This window comes from Lissotriton helveticus, chromosome 2_1, assembly GCF_964261635.1.
Source record: "Lissotriton helveticus chromosome 2_1, aLisHel1.1, whole genome shotgun sequence".
NCBI classification, from domain to species: Eukaryota; Metazoa; Chordata; class Amphibia; order Caudata; family Salamandridae; genus Lissotriton; species Lissotriton helveticus.
In genome coordinates, this window is record NC_136059.1 from 1,517,770,356 (window position 1) to 1,517,788,599 (window position 18,244).

The 18,244-nt window shown below is 43.2% G+C and overlaps 1 protein-coding gene across 1 annotated transcript in view; it reads left to right on the forward strand.

The window, feature by feature from the left end:
- Nucleotides 1-14,401, forward strand: part of LOC144818741 (uncharacterized) — a 186,854-nt gene extending 172,453 nt beyond the window's left edge. The window contains exons 6-8 of the mRNA XM_078676445.1: nt 8,170-8,259; nt 8,920-9,003; nt 12,982-14,401. Of these exons, the coding sequence (XP_078532571.1) occupies nt 8,170-8,259; nt 8,920-9,003; nt 12,982-13,667 (860 nt within the window). The 3' untranslated portion in view covers nt 13,668-14,401. The remainder of the gene's footprint in view (nt 1-8,169; nt 8,260-8,919; nt 9,004-12,981) is intronic.
- Nucleotides 14,402-18,244: the final 3,843 nt, after the last annotated feature.

The following is an 18,244-nucleotide window of genomic DNA, read 5'->3' on the forward strand; positions in this document are numbered from 1 at the left end:
TCACTGCGTTCATAACAATCAGTATCTTCAAGTTGCCTGAAAGCTTCAGCCCTGTATAGTTCTTTGTCCCAGAGCACAATATTGCCCCCTTTATCTGCATTATTAATAACCACTTTGTTATTCTCTTTGAGTTTTTTCATAAGTTGGAAATACTCCCTGGTTTGACCAGTGCGTTTAGGTTTAGATCTGCATACATTTCGGTATAGTGTTTTCAATTCGTCTGTAATCCTTTCATGGAATATGTCTAATGCATCTCGAGGCATGATGGGCACAAAAGTAGACGGTGGTTTAAATGGACTTTTTCCAGAGAGGGATATCTCCAGCCCCTCCACTTGAGCCACCTGTTGAGATCCCAAACTACTTGTACTATTGTCCATTAAACCATGTAGTGTAACTAAAGTTGGAATAGCGCCTGCCGTGAGGCCTGTCACTGTTTTAGACTTAGGGGTGTTTTCCTTGTTCACATTGCCACCCTGATTTTTTAACATGAAGTACTTTCGCAGCTTTAATTTACGAATAAATTTGTAAACATCCACTCTTGTCTGTACAAAGCCAAAATTGCTTTCCGGACAAAAACTGAGACCCAACGTCAATAATTGTTTCTCGGCAGTATTTAAAGTGATGTCAGTAAGATTTACAATAGTTTTGTCAATTTTACCTGAATTCCCCTCCGCCAATTCTTTTTCTGACGTCCTCTGCCGGTTGAGTTTTGCACATTTGCGCCGTTGTTTGCGCCGTTTGTTCCTCGCTTGTCTTGTTGTTGCGTGCCCCTCGAACGCAGGGACTGTAGTCTCTGTTCCCTTATAAAATCCATCTCATCTGCATACGACACTGGCCCAAGTGATGTTACTGAAGAGCTGGATATGCTTGACATACTGCTCGGATCTGAATCTTGCCCACTTGTTGATAGGCTGTTATTGGTACTTGATTCTTGTCCACTGGTCGTGGGAAATTGATTTGTCTCATTACTACCTGATGGTAATGGATTTGGTCGTATAAGGGCCCTATGTTTTTTTACAGAGTCATACTTTCTCGCAAATGTGAACACTTGCCCTCTCTCATAGTCGTCTTTATCACGGGCGAATTTCCATATTTTTCTAGTTTTAATGGTGTTCTCCAGTTTATTTTTTCTGTCCATCATTTCTTTCATTAGTTTGTCAATTGTGGCTTTGTTATCCGTGGTCGTCATTTTTTCCAGTTCCTCTGTTAATTTGGAAATCTCCAATAAGTCTTCCTCACGATCTGATTTTGCATGTCTAATCAATAAGCAGACATAACCCATAGAAGCATCTAAATTATGTTCCGCCCATTCCTTTAATAATAATGGCTTTGGATTGTCGAAGCTGGGCGCCAGCATAATGCGCAATCCTCGTGGCACCCGCCCAGCCTCGTGATACTTTTCTAATGATTTGATTTCCCACCATTTAATCAGTTCACTATGATGATGTTTTTCTAGTTTTTTCGTCAAACTTTTGACGTCCTCTGGCATTGATGTTGAAGTTTCTGTCCTTGAACCAGGATTACCAACTGCCGGTAAATTAGAAAACATGTCCTCAGCTGTTCTCTCTCTGAGAGCAAACGCTTCCTCCATCTCGCGGCACCCTTGACCTGACTGTTTGTTATTATTTCACTCGAACCGCAAATTCAAAAACGGCTCGCTGCATAGAATAGCTGCGTACTACCACCTTTTCACCTGCAGATTGAACGGAGATTTCCCAGTCCCGCTTAGCAAAACGTTGCCCAGCTGCCGGCTCCCGTCATTCGACTCACCGGCTCCGTGCACGTCAGCTTACGCGAGCTCCTCTCTCAACAATATCGCAGGGGGCTGCCTTCATATGACTCTCCTTGAGCCTGTCTCCAATCGACTTGTTGATATCGCCAGCCACAAAAGAAAAGGGGTCCGTTTAAACGAGAAGCCAAGTCCTGCTCCTCCAAAATGTGCGTGTAACGCTCCCTGGAGCACCGAACAAACAGCACAGCCAGACAGAGAAACGGACACAACTCCGGTAGTTTCCGCAGCAGAATTCTTTTTTTATTTTATCATGTTAGATGCAGTGTCAAAGGTGCCGCGATCCGACGCGTTTCGGCGATCCTGTCGCCTTGCTCACCAGATGAAAGCGTTATTTAGTGCAAACAATTTAAATATACCACTACCAATCACCGTACTTTTCAGATAGGTCACATGGTCATTCTTCATAGTAATGGATAAGGAAAACAGACTCACTGAAAGTTACTCTGTGTTTAGGGCGTCCATAAACCAATGGTTATGGATAGTAACTGTTTAAATACACATAATATATACCTATATATCTAACATTTGATTTCTGTCGGATATTAAGATTGCAATGTACTTTGAATTGATCTTGATTCAATTTCATAAGTAAATTTTTAAAACCATAAATATTATGCTAAATGTTAAAAACATAACATTCCCTTGCAATCAATATGTGTAAACTACCTGCGTATATATATATTTCACCAGAAGCAGGGAATGGTCACCAGTCTCCTGGCTAGTGTCCCTCAAGATCTTTTCAAATTGAGCTTTGTTTGATGGGTGATCAAAAGAACTATAGGACCGGATGTAATTAGCACTCCGTGAAATAGTTTTCCCCTTGCGCACATGACCCCTCTTAATGGGTGTTGCATGGCAGCTAAACACGTCATAGTATTAAGGTGAAAATCCATAGTTTGCTGTGTTTCCTGAATACATATAATATCAGAATAAGGCTATTCAACAGATCATGTTTTTTATTATCATAAGAGAAGCCTATCGTTTTCCAGGAAATTACTTGTATCCCCTGTCAATTCCTTTGGTATGGCAGGCTTCCAGAATAATTATCATAGCTAAGAGCAGGCAACCGATTCCAGTGACTAACGTCATCATCACAATACACGCGCCTAACTTTGATATCTTGATCTAAAATGTATATTGATGTTCCCCCCCTCCCCTACTGAAACCACCATGATTTTCTCCTGCCCCTTCACAGCATCTTTACTGTGATCATGCTTTCTAGCCTCATCCAGGAGCTCTGTCACCCAAGTAATGTGTAGCCAACAATTTATCTTTCTTTTTTCCTGGAAAGTAAGGAATTACCTTTATACCCCAGCTGATGAAATAATCATAGTTTTGCAAAAATCAAATTCACTATTACTTTGGAGTTAAAAGTAGCTCTTGGTCTATTGCCCATGGTTGAATGCAAAATTTGAACTAAATGTATATCACTACAGCGCATCATTATAAAGCTTTAATGTCGGAAAGACCTTTTTAACGAAACAATCTATTCAATGACACAACCTAAATAACAAAAAGAAAAATTAAATCTAAAATGAGCTATACTTCAATATCGTAAACAGCATTTTGCACAGAAAAATTCTTTAAACTTTCAGTCGATTAAACGCTTGTGTTCTTAGAGAACGCCTTAGCTGGTGGATTGAGCATACAATTATATTGGTAAATCTGCGAGCAGAGCTGATACAGTACAGGAAGATCTGACTAATCCTGAGAATTCATTCGGGCCAATTCTTTAGTAGATATGTTTTGAGATACTACGGGTAGGCAATGGGACAGAGCTACTGTCTTCCACTACCTCCTGAAAAGCCACAGGCAGCAGTATTGGAGCAAGCCGTAATTTCTTCGCCCTCCTTTTTTGTGTCTTTCTTTGTTTTTTCATTGTCTGTTTTTCCCCAGTTTTTTAGAAGAGTCCTCCACTGTGGGGCTTTTATGGTCTTGTTTATTGTTTTTTCCCAGAAAGATTGGAAGCAGAGAGCACCCTTCGACACTAAATTGCACCTTGCGCATCTTTAGGGAGAACTTCATCTGACATGTCATCAAATAAATTGTCTAAGGAGTAAATCATAGTTCTCTCTCCAATATTGTTGCTCTTTTACTTTCTTTTGACACAACTAAGCTGACCTACATGAATCCCAATGTCTCTAGTCGTCTAGAGATATATGGTATTGGTTTGATGAACCGCTTTAACAATACCACTAGAATTTCCTTGCCATCAAGCTTAGACTCGGGAAGACCCTTGACCAAGATCTTTTCCTCCTGTGAAACCAAACTATGAAGGGTCGCAAAATGAGCATATGAAATGTGATCTTCATTACTGGCTGACTTTTCAAGTAGAGTTAGTATGGACGATATTAGCATTCTCTCTCAGTATTTCAGTGATTCCAAATATTACACATACTTGCCAGGGAGATTACAAGATGCATGCAGATTGATATCAGTTGAACCAGATAACTGCTTAACAACTTTTTCAATGTTTTTTGGCAAATTAAGGAAGTGGCTGTTTAGAGTTAGGAACAAATAGAGATTACTCTTGATATCAACAATGTTAGTTTTGGGCCGCAATAGATGGTTTGATGATCCCAGATTCGGAAGCTGCAATTTTGTCGATTAGAGGCGCCTTATTTGTAGCCGAGTAATTTGTGTTTTTACACTCTTGGAAGTGTTTGACTTTGAAGGTCTGCTGAGTAAAAAAATGGACAAAAAGACGTTCCCTATTTTTTCCTCTGATTTTAAGAAGTGGGTTGGAAATTAATTGAATTGAAATAACATTTGTATAGCGCATGGCTACCCGGTGGCATCCCAGCGCTGGTAGTAGCAGCAATGAGGGGTTTCACCCATTAGGGAAAAAGCAGTGTTTTTAGCGATTTGCGAAAGGAAAGGTGGTTGGGTTCTGCTCGCAGATAGTGGGATAGGGAATTCCACAGTCTAGCCGCGTTGAAAGAGAATTGCCGGCCCCCACTTCTGGCCTTCCTGATCCTAGGGATGATGACCAAATTCATAATTTTAGAGCGAAGGCTTCTGTTGGGCTGATAGGACTGGATAATACTATGAAGAATGGGGGTGGGGGCTGTTCTGAATAGAGATTTGTGGATGATACATAAGGACTTGAAATTAATTCTCTCCTGGACTGGCAGCCAATGGAGTGATTTCAAGGCAGGTTTGGCTGAGTGATATTTAGGGATGCCTAATAATAGTCTTGCTGCCCAATTCTGGATGGTCTGTAGTTTGGAAATGGTGGCAACATTGGCACCCAGATACAGAGCGTTCGCATAGTCCAGCCGGGACAAGATAAGGGCTTGGACCATAATTTTCCTTGCCTGATGAGGAAGAAGGGGAAGAACCTTCCGAATCATTTTCAAGACACCGTAGCATGAGGCGGCCGTCTTTCATGCCTGTGTTTTAAAAGTGAAGTCTTGGTCGATCCAGACACCCAGACTTTTTAACTGGGTCTACGGGGTGGGGGCTAATTGCATTTAAGTCGAGGGGAGAACGATTGCCCAGGATCATGATTTCGCTCTTTTCTCCATTCAGTTTGAGAAAGGAGTCGTTTATCCAGCTCGCAATTTCTTCCAATCAAGGACGCAAGCTGGAAGGGGAGCTTTCCGCTCTATTGAGCCCAATCACCAGTTGCGTGTCATCTGCATAGGTGACTATGTGTACTCCAAAGGGTAGGACTGCCTCTGCGAGGGTGCAAGTGTATACTTCAAATAAGGTAGGGCTCAGGGAAGATCCCTGAGGCACTCCACAGCAGAGGGGTGTCTGCTTAGAGGTCACCTCATTATCAAAGACTTGGAAAGATCTGTTGTTCAGGAAGGATTGTAAATAATGCTAGAGCGATTCCCGTGATACCTAGTTTCCTGAGTCTATGGATCAGGATGCGATGGTTTACTGTATCAAAGGACGCGCTGAGGTCAAGAAGAAGGACCACAACAGTGCCACCAGAATCCACTATCTTTCTTGACTCCTATACTACTGAGAGCAGGGATTTTTCTGTTCCCTGTGATGGGCGGAAACCTGTCTGGGTCCGATGGAAAAGTTTGTGAGTCTCTAGGAATGAGGATAATTTTGAGTTAAAATATTTTTCTGTGATTTTGCTAACCCCTGGAAGCAAAGATATGGGGCGGTAGTTTCCCAAGTTGGAGGGATCAAGACTGGTTTTTTTTAGAAGTGCCTTTACCTTGGCTTCCTTCCACGAGGAAGGGATCACTCCCGAGGAGAGTGAGATGTTGATCACGTCTAGGATAACAGGGGAAACCACACCTGCCACCTGCCTCAATATCCATAAAGGGGGAGGGTCTTTTTATGTGATCCGCTTTTTACCTGAGTTAGGAGGCTTTCGAACACAGGCATATCCATCGCCGGAATTGTGTCTAAGGAGTGCTGATTACTGCAGAGTTGGTTGGCCAGGGAACCATTTTTCATGGGGGGAAATTAAGAGAAAATAGTTTCAATTTTATTTGAAAAAAACTACGCTAATTTGTCACACTGTGCCCCTGAGATATCAGGGATTACTTTAGAGAGAGTTTTAGCAATGCTAAAGATCTCACGGGCGGCGTTGGGTGCTGATAAGATTTGATTTTCGTAGTAGGCTGCGTGTGCTGCCCTAATTTCAGCTTTGTATAGATTAATACTTTCTCTATATTTTTGTTTCCTGTCCATCAAAAAGTTTTTCCTCCAATCTCTCTCGAGTTTTTTGCAATTTTGTTTTAAGCACCGTAGTATAGCGGAGTACCAAGGTTTTGGTTGTTTCCTATTTTGACTTTAATTCTTTTTACGGGAATGAGGACATCTAAAGATTTTTTAAGCCAGTCGTTGAAGTTGTCATTGGCCGTGACTGCATCTGAAGAAGATGCAGGTCTAGTTTCTTCTAAAACTGTGGCCCAGTGTTCAGTTGAAAGTTTGGACCAGGGGTGTGTTTTCGAGTAAATGGGGATTGTATGTGGAACTATATGAGGTGGTGCCCAGGTAAAAGGTATAAGGAAGTGATCTGACCACGGGACAGGGATGGGTTTCCCTCCTAGTAGGTCCTCCGAATTTGAAAGGATGAGGTCTAATAAATGACCCCTTATGTGGGTGGGCTCACAAATTTTTTGTATGAGTTGGAAGGCTGCTAGGTCCTTGATAAGTTCGGTTGCCGATGCCTGTAGGGGGTCATCAAAATGGTTGTTGAAGTCCCCCAGTAGGGTAAAGTTGCCCGTTGTACTAGCTAGGTTTGTTGCCAGGTCTGGTAACAAGTTACAGAATTCTGCTGAGGGGCCCAGGGTTCGATATATTAAAATACTAGAGAAGGCAGCATTCTCACAGTCTGGCACAGGGCTGTCAGTCATTCGGCAGGTCAAACCGTATTTGTAGATAATAGCTATCCCGCCCCCTTTCCCCGTGGGACGGTCCAACCTCTGATTGGAATAGCCACATGGAAGAGCCTGAATAAGATCGAGGTCGGAGCTGGGGGAAAGTCATGTCTCAGTGAGAAACAGTACCTCGGGCGATTCTTCTTCGAGAAGGATAGAAATTTCTGCACGCAATATCGTTTAGAACGTTAAAATGAAGTGATTTATTTGAATAAGATTAGACTTTTTCTTCTTGCATGAGCTAGTTGATATTAATCTACCAGAATGCAGTTTGTAAATCATTGTAGGGCGAGAAAATAATTCAATTCAGTGATAACATCAATCCACGATGAAGGCAGGATGAAGCATGTCCACTAAAGTGGGTCCTCACAAGGTGTCTCAAGCAGCACCTGGAGTTGCCTTCGGAAACCCACTCGGCTGGTGCTTATGCCACCCTGTAACCCAACAGCTTGTTGACACCAGTTTGTGCTGGCAGAGTTAAAATGCGACCAGTGGCAGGTGCCATCATTTATTATTTTGGCCTAGGACTATTTTCTCCTTGAATCTCCAATGCATCTTTGTTGCTAGCTTCTTTCCATGGGTATGCAGTAGGATCTCATGAAGTACAATGAGTGAGTTTGACACATATGTAAAATGCTGACTTTATGCTTTTGCCTGTCTTTTCTTCCATCTATGAGCACTCTGCAGTGGTGTAAGTGGGTTTGAATGGTCCCTACAGTGGAATGTATTTTTGGAGTAAGGTATCATGAGCTTCAGAAGATACACTTGATTTTCTTGATATTATGTATTTATTTACAGACTAATCATATAAAACCAGATCTTCTAACTCACTTTTCAGTGTGCTATATTATCTTCCCTTACATCCACTCACTGCAGAGGTTTGTGGTAGTTGACTACTTATTGAGGCAAAATGGAAAGAGGATAACTGCCTTATTTAGGGAAACATGTTTGGGTCATACGCAGTTTATCAGTGCATCAAAAACTGTGATACTGTTTAAAAAATAATCAGTTTATTTTTTCCTGCAGGATTTCCCTCCCTCAGTGTTGAGCCTCAGGCAAGGTTTGTGCCCCACCTTGCTACACATAAAGGAGATATAAACACCTGTATCTTGGCAGGTAAATATATTTATGCACTGCCTAAGTTTGATTATTAGTCATTAGTGATTATCAATGATGTCTTCTATTGGACAAACTGGAAGATAACGCTTGTAAACTGTATCTTGTGCCAGTGCTGCGCATATATTTGTATTTAGTATTCACTTATACCACCCGCTAATAGTTAGCCCTAATTGCCAGTGCAAACCGAGTGTGAAGAAATCTGTTTTTCAGCCCTTAAATGGGACAGTAATGCAAAAAAAAACATATCAAGTAAAATCAGTAATTGTCTGTTTTCTCTGTGGGTACTAAATCTTGATATCCATGTGTTTTGATTGGAGTTAGCAGTCTAATATTAAAGGCTTTTAATCACTGCTAAGAGTGGCCATGTTTGAACTTGTGATTTTAATAGAAGTATCTTTTTGTACCTGCCTCATCCTCCAGTGTTTTTTTTTGTAATAACTTGATGCACAAGTTATTTTTAGAATTCCAATTCTGCTAATAAAACCTGAACAGAAATACAAATATGTTAAATCAGACTCAAACTATTGAATAGCCTTCAAGTAGTGTAGCTCCTCCTATTTACTTGAAATGTTCTTGTAATATTTTTTATTGATTGATTAATTCAAGGTCTGCAAAATATTTTATGAATTTATTTGTACTATCTTCTCCTTCATTCAGGTAATGCACTTGCAAGGCCTGTGCTTGACTTAAGTGTTAAACCAGAGGAAGATTTCCAGGAGGAGCCGAAGCATAAACGAAGAAGTGTGTACTAATCTTGGGGGACTTGGGGTATTTACTAACAAACGGAATGCCCTTTTCAGCCTTACTTTCTTTATTCTGGAAATATCCTACGATAAAGGATAGAGTGTTTTCCAAACTTTTGAATGTTCTTGTGATGCCATATCTTTGTTAAAAGAAAGATGTTAATTCTCTTTTATTTACCTACAGTTGAGGTCTGTGGCTGAAATAAATCAAATCAGAGGAGTAGTGGAAGTAACATTCCTTACGAGTTTCCCGGATGTAGGGGGCTCCATACTCCTGGAATACATGATACCAGTCTATTATCAACTCTGTGGGTTGGGAAATTAACAGGGATTCCAGATTGAATCCGGAGGATTGAGTAATTATTAGGGGGAACCAGTAAATCCAGTATGATTTCTGCTGGTATTTTCTCATGTTGCCCTACACTTTCCACCAGAGAATTTGTTCTTTATAGATTGACAAATCTATGGTGTTAGCACGGATCATACTTTTCCAATGAGACCAATAACTGGCATTACTGCCTCCACTGTAATTCAAACGGACCTCATTTTTTTTGTTTAAATTTCTTTATTGAGCTTATAAGAACAGGTATTGTACATGCATATACATCAGTCATAAGTAAGCTTTGAAACTTGTATATATAACAATTCAAAATTGGGGAGCAGCAGTACACAGTACAGATGCTAAAATGTCCGATTGTGTGCTACAGAAGCTAATGTTGTAGGGTGACACATGGTACATAGAAGTAGTTGCTACATTTAGTGTCGGTGTTCCCAGGTCTGCATGAGGCATGTCTGGGATGGGAGAGGAATTGGGGGGGGGGGGACAAGGTCAGGGTATGAACAAACAGACTTTGCCCAGCTCAGGTCTCCGTCACCCCCCAAAGCTTCCCGATCACCCATAATTTGTTTCAGGGCAGTATCTACCTTTCCTGACATATGGTGTATTTCCCGGTTGCGTGTAATGGGTTCGAGAATGGAGGGTGATCCAGCCATCTAACCTGCTGTGTCCCAAGAGTGTCCCCGCTACGCTTCGTAGCAAGTTCATACAGGTGCCCCTTCAGGATCTCTGGTGGGTGTCTGGGATTCGTCCTCTCATTGCCGGGTGTTGCAAAGCTCTTGGAGGAATGCATCCCATGCAGCTGCCTTTGGCAGCTTTCGAAGTCCTAGGGTATCTTTGCGATGTAAGGCGACGCTTTCCGCCTGCACCCAGTTAATCAGCGAACAGAGTCACGCCGCCACAGGCTTATTGATTAAACGCGTGGCCGTAATTAACCCCAGGTCAATGAACCTAGATGTCACCTTGTGTTTTTTGGACCTGCGGTAGAGGCCCAGGAATCACACCTCCCAGGTGCACTCCACCATACGTCCGATGCAGTCGGTCAGGCGTGTGACAACAGACTGCCAGTAAGTAGTGAGTACCGTACACCTTTACAGCATGTGAATAAAATTTGCGTCCACCAAGTGGCATCTAGGACAGTGGACATCAGTGCACCGAAAATACTTTTTTATTTTGGCCGGTGTCAGATACGCTCTGTGTATTACATAGTATTTTATGAGTCTGAACCTGGAGTTTCTGGGGATGAACGTGGGCCCCTCCAATATAGCGGCCCATTCACGGTCTGTACGTGGTCTGAGGACATCCACGTCCCAGTGGCCCTTGTGGGATGTTAGCGATAACCATTTTCTGAGGAGTCTCCCTGTACCCATCACATGTATGTACTGAATAGTGAGGTGTATTGTGGGCTCCTGTGATATGTCCCCCCACATCGCTCGCAGTGCCGTAATCAGCGAGGTATGTAGGAGGAACTAACCCCGAGGCAGACCATCCTCATCCGCCAGGGCATCAAAGGGTGCCAGATCGCTGTTGCGGTAGAGGTCTCCCAGCATCTGCAGCCCTACCTCCCTCAGGTGGAGAGCTCTGCCCAGTAGGGGCCCGTTTGCCCCTCGGCGTTCCCTGTAAAGGCAATGCAGGTGCATAGGGGAACTTCAGAGAAAGCATCTACAGGCAACCTCCGGCATCAGCTGAGTGGGTTCCGCACCTCGCCTCCCGGCTTGAAATAACCTGAGGATAGAAGAGTGCGTCCACGTTTGTAGTGCTTGGCATTGTCCCCCAGGTTCAACCTGCTGGCCCACTTGGACATCCATTGCAGTTGTGCTGCCAGATAGTAATGCTCCATATTAGCCACAGTGAGCCCTTCTTAGCCAGTTTGGATAGGGCAACTCGGCATAGTGAGCCATGCCACATAAACTCCTGCATAGTACATTAGAGGGAAGCAAAGACTGAGGGTCGAATGTATATTGCCAGGTTAGTGAAGAAGTACAAGAGCCGAGGCAGCACAACCATTTTGAGTAGGGCTATGCGACCCATGACTGTTGGGGGCAAACTCCACGAAATAGCATCTGCGATTTGATGGTAGCGATTGCTCACAGGAGGTTCCCCTCAAGCAGCTCCACTGGCTGATGGTAAATCCTGATCCCTAAGTTTCTAAAGACAGATGGCTGCCATTGCACGTCCACACCAAAACAATCAGTATGGGCTCGGGAGTGGATGGATTGAATGGGTACAGGCACTATTCTGCCCAGTTCACCTGCAGACTAGATAGGGACGCAAAGTCAGCGAGCGTCATCGCTATTTAATTGCAGGGGTCCCTTGGGTCTCTAAAGTAAAGGAACAGGTCGTCGGGGTAGAGGGAAATTGCATGTGTCCCATCGCCCAAAGGTATCTCCCAGGCCGCTCCACTGTTCCAGAGGGCCACTGCTCAGTGGTTCTATAGCCAATGAGAACAATAGTGGTGACACTGGGCAGCCCTGCCTGGTTCCACGGATGATGGTCACAGGTTCTTGGTGACATGGCGGAAATTGACAGTATCCAAGTGGATACAGAACTCCTTCATCAAGTGTAAAATGAATGAAATAACAACATGTCTGTGAAGCAAGTACAGATACCCAAAATGCACATCTTGAAATTCAGCTGAAAGTCTTAACTCCTATTTCGAGGGTTATAACCTCCCTTTTTGTCTCTCCATAGGTGATTCACAGTTCTCCATATAATCCCCAATGTTTGCCTAGTACAAATAAACTTTTACATTAGCATATTAAGTCCTCCAATCCACACCATTTGTTTCTTCCATACTCCCTGTAGCTCTCCCTTAGCCCCTATGTATCCCTTTTGAACTACCTTTTAATTTGCCTGCTTGCCTTCCCTCAAGTTTCCCCCTACATCCCCATGTTTCACCATTAGTCCCTCATCAGACCCCTAAGTATTCCAGATGACCTCAAAAGATTTCCTTTATCATAACATGTCTCCCTGTTAGCTTTCCCATGGCTCTCATACACCTTTATATTGTTCTGCTTTCATAACCAGCATTGATTTTGTGGGCCTTGAGTCTTGCTTGTGCTATAGCTGTACTAGTCCCCATACAGAACAGATACAGTGCAGCCATTGCGGCTTAAAGGAAGTGCTGATGGGGTTCTCTCTGTACCAAATGGCTGAGAAAGAAAGGAGCAGGCGCACAAAAGCAAGATTGGTTGTAGTCACAAAAATAGGAGCCATTGTTGTGTTTTCAAATTGTCCTTATATGGAAAACCTGGGGTATGCAGAAAGATAATGAAAGTTAGGTGATAACAAGCACAAATGTGCAGCTTCTCAATTTACCACAAGCTAAAGGCATGATTATTTTTAAAAGATCCCTTTTAGGAATGGTTAAACCCCAAGCACAATTGCAGGTTTGGGAATTAAAACATCAGTCAGAGAGCCAGGAGTTCCAACATTTTGCTGTCAAGAAAGAGTAGAGGTGTTCACAAGGTCAAATTTTGCAGGCCTCGAGTACTTTTAGATCTTGCCAGGGAGAACTATGTGCTCTAGGAGGCACATACAGGAAAACTTATTTCTGAATGTTTGCACATAAATAGCATGTATTTATAATCTCTATATGTAGCACCCTAAAGTTCCATCTCTGATTTTGTTTCGAAATAGGTGTCCAAAGGATGATCTTTGAAAGAAAAGATGTAGAGTCTTTCACTCGTGTTGGAAAAATAGCATCATGCAAAGATTTCTCACGAAAAGCCAAAGAGAAGGAGCTTCCAAAGTCTTTTAAAGAAACATCTTTCCAGAGCCATCAGTGGCCAGAAGGAAACCAAGAACTGGAAGAAGATAAAATTCCTCAATATACAAGCAATTTCGGAAATCCGCAATATTCCAATTTACATGTGAGAATATTAGGAGATGAAGGCTCAAGAATACTTGAATGTGAAAATAGTTTGGAGAATGTCAGTCTTCGTACATCCCAGCCAAGCACACAGCAAACATGGAAACTATATTCTTGTACTGAGTGTGATAAAAGCTTCAGGCAATACATCAGTCTTGTTAAACACAGGAAAGTTCACAATGGAAAGAGAGCTTATCAGTGTTCAGAATGTGGTAAAGGATTTAGAATGAAGAACACACTTGTTAAACATAAGAGAACGCATTCCGGAGAAAGGCCATATCACTGTAGTGAATGTGGGAAAAGCTTCATTCAGAAGCACCACCTTATTGGACATCAAAGAGGACATACTGGAGAGAGACCATATCGATGCAACAGGTGTTCAAAGTGCTTTCCTTGGAAGGCGAGTCTTATTGCACATCAGAAAACACATGTAGAAAGCACAGGTATGAACTGAGTTCGGTGATCTGAATGGACTTGTTGTAAATGATCTTTGTGAAATTTCCGCAAGGCGGCGATGCTGACATCACACAGTACAGTAGTCCACCACTGAAGTTACGTCTGTAGATGGCTTCAGTTGGGTGCAGTTGTGCAAAACCTTCCAAAACATAGCATCTCAGTTGTAGTATTAGTTCACTATAAACCTCATTTATGATTCCATCCTAGCAAAACTGATTTAAAAAAGTCCAATGTTACAACAAATAATATGACCAAGACTGGTAATGAGAACCTTGAAGCCATTCTTATTCTTTATAACAAATGTAGTAAACCTTTAAGTTGAAAATACATTACAAAGGTCCTAAAGTAAATGAAATGTAGTGGATAACGATGTGTGAATTAAACAGATGTGAGGAACTTGTGTTCTGCTGCTTGCTGTGCAGAAGGTTAATCTATCATCTCCTGACTCAGTGATGAGATCCCCAAGTTGGATTTGTTAATTATGAGAAACTAGCTGAAGTTTTTTAATATCATGAGGAACAACTGACGTTATAAATAAAACTTCATAGTGCGTTGATCACAACCATGACTAAATACAAGCTCTAGAACCAAGATCTGTTTGTCCTCCTTCTTTACTAAAATGACATGTTGCAGTTAATTTGCAGGATTAATTACGTAGGACATATAGAATTCTGGTTGTTTCCTGGTTACTGTTGAAGAGTAATAAAGAAAGCAGACTGATGATACCCTTGATTTGGCTTTCATTTGACTGTATTATTGAAGCTCTAAAGGTTACTTGGAAATCAGGAACTAGAACTATGCAATATACTTAGGTTACCTCTTTGGAAGTTCCATTCACCGCAAAGGGGGGAATTCCCCTGTAAAGCTAAGTACAATGTTGTTTTCCTTTATATTGATATCACAGTTGCCGGTAATATCAATTATCCCCAACATTCCTGTTTCCCGTTTAGTGACTTTTGCCTCAGTTCATTTCGGTTGCCTGCCTATTGTCAAGATGAATGCTGCACTTTTCATTAAGAAGGTCTCAAAGAGTTGGAGACTGCAACAGATTGAGTGGAGGTGATCGGATATATTGGAATAGTCACTGGATTCAGATGGGGGTGAAACATTGATGATAATGGACTCAGTTGCTTTTTTAATCTGTGCCGAGGAAAAAGCAAACCAGTGTTTCACTTACTTTATCAGAGTGCACTGCCTCTGGTGTGGGGTATATGCTTCAGGTGTGGGAACCTGCCTGAACCATGCAGGGTCACCCAAGTTCTTAATGTGTAAAATCATACAGAGTTGTTCATTTTGTACTGGCTTGCTTTTTCACCATTTTACAGTGCTTCTGTTTCCCCCTTTTTTGGTGGCGATGTGTATGTTGAACTTTAAATGGGAATTTGCACAGAAGTAATGGGGCATGTACCCAGAATAACAACAGTAAAAAAATTAGCAATTTAGGCATATTTCCATTTTTTATTCCCTGCATGTGCTGTGAGTTACGTCTTTGCACACTTTGTGGTAACTTCACTGGCCAGCTTACTTTGCTATTTCCATTTAGCCGTCTAATAGATGGCACCCTCCCAGAAGGTAGGCCAACACTGTTTGAATCACTTCCTGTTGCTTTTGATGAGTGTCAATTTCTAACTTTCAAGAATACATTCTCTAAAAGGTGTTCAGTCTTGTTTTTGATCAATGTAGGGCCTCATGAGAGCATCCCACCCATGCACCAAAAATAATAAAATTAAATATTTACTGAGACGTAGTCATAAAATATTACAAGGAAAATGGTTAATGCTGTTTCCTTAAAAGAATGTTTGTATAAAATATTTAGGATGTCATAAATAAAATATTCTGAATTTGGAGCAATTCAGGTACCAGCCCATGTATGTATTTTCAAAGAGAGAGAGAGAAAGGAAGAACCCTCATAGTAACAGATTGACTAAAGTGTAAAACACAGTGACACTGTAAGTTATTTTTTTTTAAAAAAGCATTTATAAACAAGGTAGCGAAAACTGAGCTCATCAAAGAAAATATTGTTTAGTAAGGCTAACGATTAAAATAGAAAGGATTGATATCAGCCAAAATATCAACAGTACATGAAACAATCTGTAAAAGCAGTGGATTCATTCTTGAGCCATGATTTGAGGTTCCACTAGGGTGATAAAAAAAAAGACTGGGGGAGCGTGGCCTGACGTGCCATCATGGCCGACACTAACTAAGAGCGCTCCGGTCCACGTGGCCTAAGAATCCAACAGTTCCCCCCCCCCCCCCCCCCTCCCCCGAGAGTGGACCTGACTCTGCCCAGGGCTGGCGGGAGCTTACCTGTGAGGGCCGCCGGTGGCGGTGCAGCTGTGGGGAATATCTAGCGGGTGTGCGTCCGTCGGGTCCTCCGTCACCCCATACCCCCTGATGCCCCAGGGGATCCTGTGTACAGGGGGCCTTGTCGGGAGCCTTGGACCCGCAGGACCGGCTGGGGGCTCCGGTGAGACTCCTGGTGGTAGGAGCCCCGTAGCGCGGTGTGCCGGGGGGCATTGTGCTGTGTGGGCGGCACCTGGGCCTGCCAAGCCTGGAGCGGTGAGGGTCCACCTACAGATCTTGTCAGCTGTGCAGAGGCCCTGAGGAACTCCGGGTGGGTGTGCTGTCTGGGTGGGGGCCAGGGGCCCTCCAACAGCTCGTGCTGCCCACCGTATAGGAGGGTTCTGCGGCACGGTGGCCTAACCATACCCTGAGGAGTCTGCTGAGCTGACACTGTGCGGGTGGTGCCCGTGGTACTCCGGAACCACCTCCTGGGGCCTGCCACCGGGTGGTGGAGTACCCCGTGTGCACCCAGTTGTATTGCACCCAACATGGAGAGGTAGGCCCGCTGTGCGGGAGCGCGACGACACACCACCTGGGGAGTTGGTTCCCTTAATGTTCATCTGCGTGGGGCCTAACTACGCTGGGCCTGGATTTTCTCCCCATTGCACCGGGTCATGCTCAGATTGTATGTCAGCCTAGGGCTGCTCCCGGGACTCGCACATTGTAGGAGGTGTTGGGTATGGTTTGGGTGGCGGTGCAACCTTGCTGGTGCTCGGGTGGGGCGCTGCGGGCTGGTGATCTGACATGCGAGATCCCATTCGGAGGTCCACGTTGCGGTTGGTCTCTGGGTGGCAGAAGCGGCCCAGCTAGGCCCAGCGCTGCTTGCTGCCCAAGGCCTTCTGTTTCCGTGAGGCCCAGCTCGTGACGCCCGACCCAGTTATTGCTGAAGACTGCGTGGAGAAAGGTAATATAGAAAAATTAAGGAACTATGCGGGGATAACAACATTTTAAGTAGGGCAAGTGAAGTTGGGAAAATGGAAAACACAAAAGTCCACGATACATACTAGGTGGGAATAGCTAAATGTAAGAAACAAAAAGTAAGAGGACTCTACCCTAATAACAGACTTTCCTAGTGACATCCCTTAAAATCAGCCCAAGCAAGCAACAAGCTCACTGTGGAACAAAATACAGGCACTATATTTCATTTGATGTCCACTCCACATCCGTACCGATACTCCAGACTTGCATTCTCCCGTCAGGCTGGCAACATGCCCCACTATTCTGTGCACCACATTCACTTTCCAAAGTGTACTGAGAAACCCTAACTTAGCCATGCCTGGTCCTTTAAAACAAAGACAGTGGACCAAGGTACTCTTTGATACAGCAAGTGCATTTATTAGTGCCACATACCACCATTAAACCCCAGAAATGAACCCTGTAACTGCGAACATGTTGCCACACACATAAATAAATGAACTTTTCGCACCAAAAGGCCTGTGTGTCAATAATCTTTGTTGCAAAGGAATGGCTGTTTAAATAAATACATTACAATTATCTATACATTATTGTAATTTATATGTGTATTAATGTATGCATATGTATATGTATTTATGTATCTGTATAATATATATATCATAAAATACAAAAGTGTGTATATATATATATTCACACATATCTCTCTCTCTCTCTCTATATATATATATATGTATATATATATATATATATATATATCCAGCATGACTGTGTACTGGATGCTGAAGACCCTGGTGTGGTGTTGCATGCTGTGCCGCACTCTACCCTACTGCAGCAGTCGCTCCGTCAGGGCTTAACCCTTGCCGGCCGCCTGCTACTGATGAGGGAGGGGTGGTGCTGTGCAAAAAAAATTAGCATGGCCACCTCTGCATCTCTAAAGTTGTGGCAAGGAGAAACCCCCTTGTGCCACTGTTTCCCAGAGGGGGTGCTGGACTCAGCAGAGGCGCTGCCTGCCTATGCCATACCTGGCTTCTAGGTGGAACGGGTACAAAAAAGACAAACCAGGAAGCAAAACACAGAATGAACACCCAGGGGAAGAGGGCAGGTAAAACATGTGTAAATAAAGTTCAGTAAGGGGGAACAGGTGGAGCAGAATGAGGTAGATTGGGTCTGAGGAGGTCTATGAGGCCTGGGGAGCAGGAAACACGAGGGGATGGCTAGGCTGTCGTATGGCTTGTACCTCCCTCTGTAAAACTGTGTGTTTACCAGACAACATAAACTTCAGGATTGTGCCAAACTGATTCCATGCACACCCTCAGG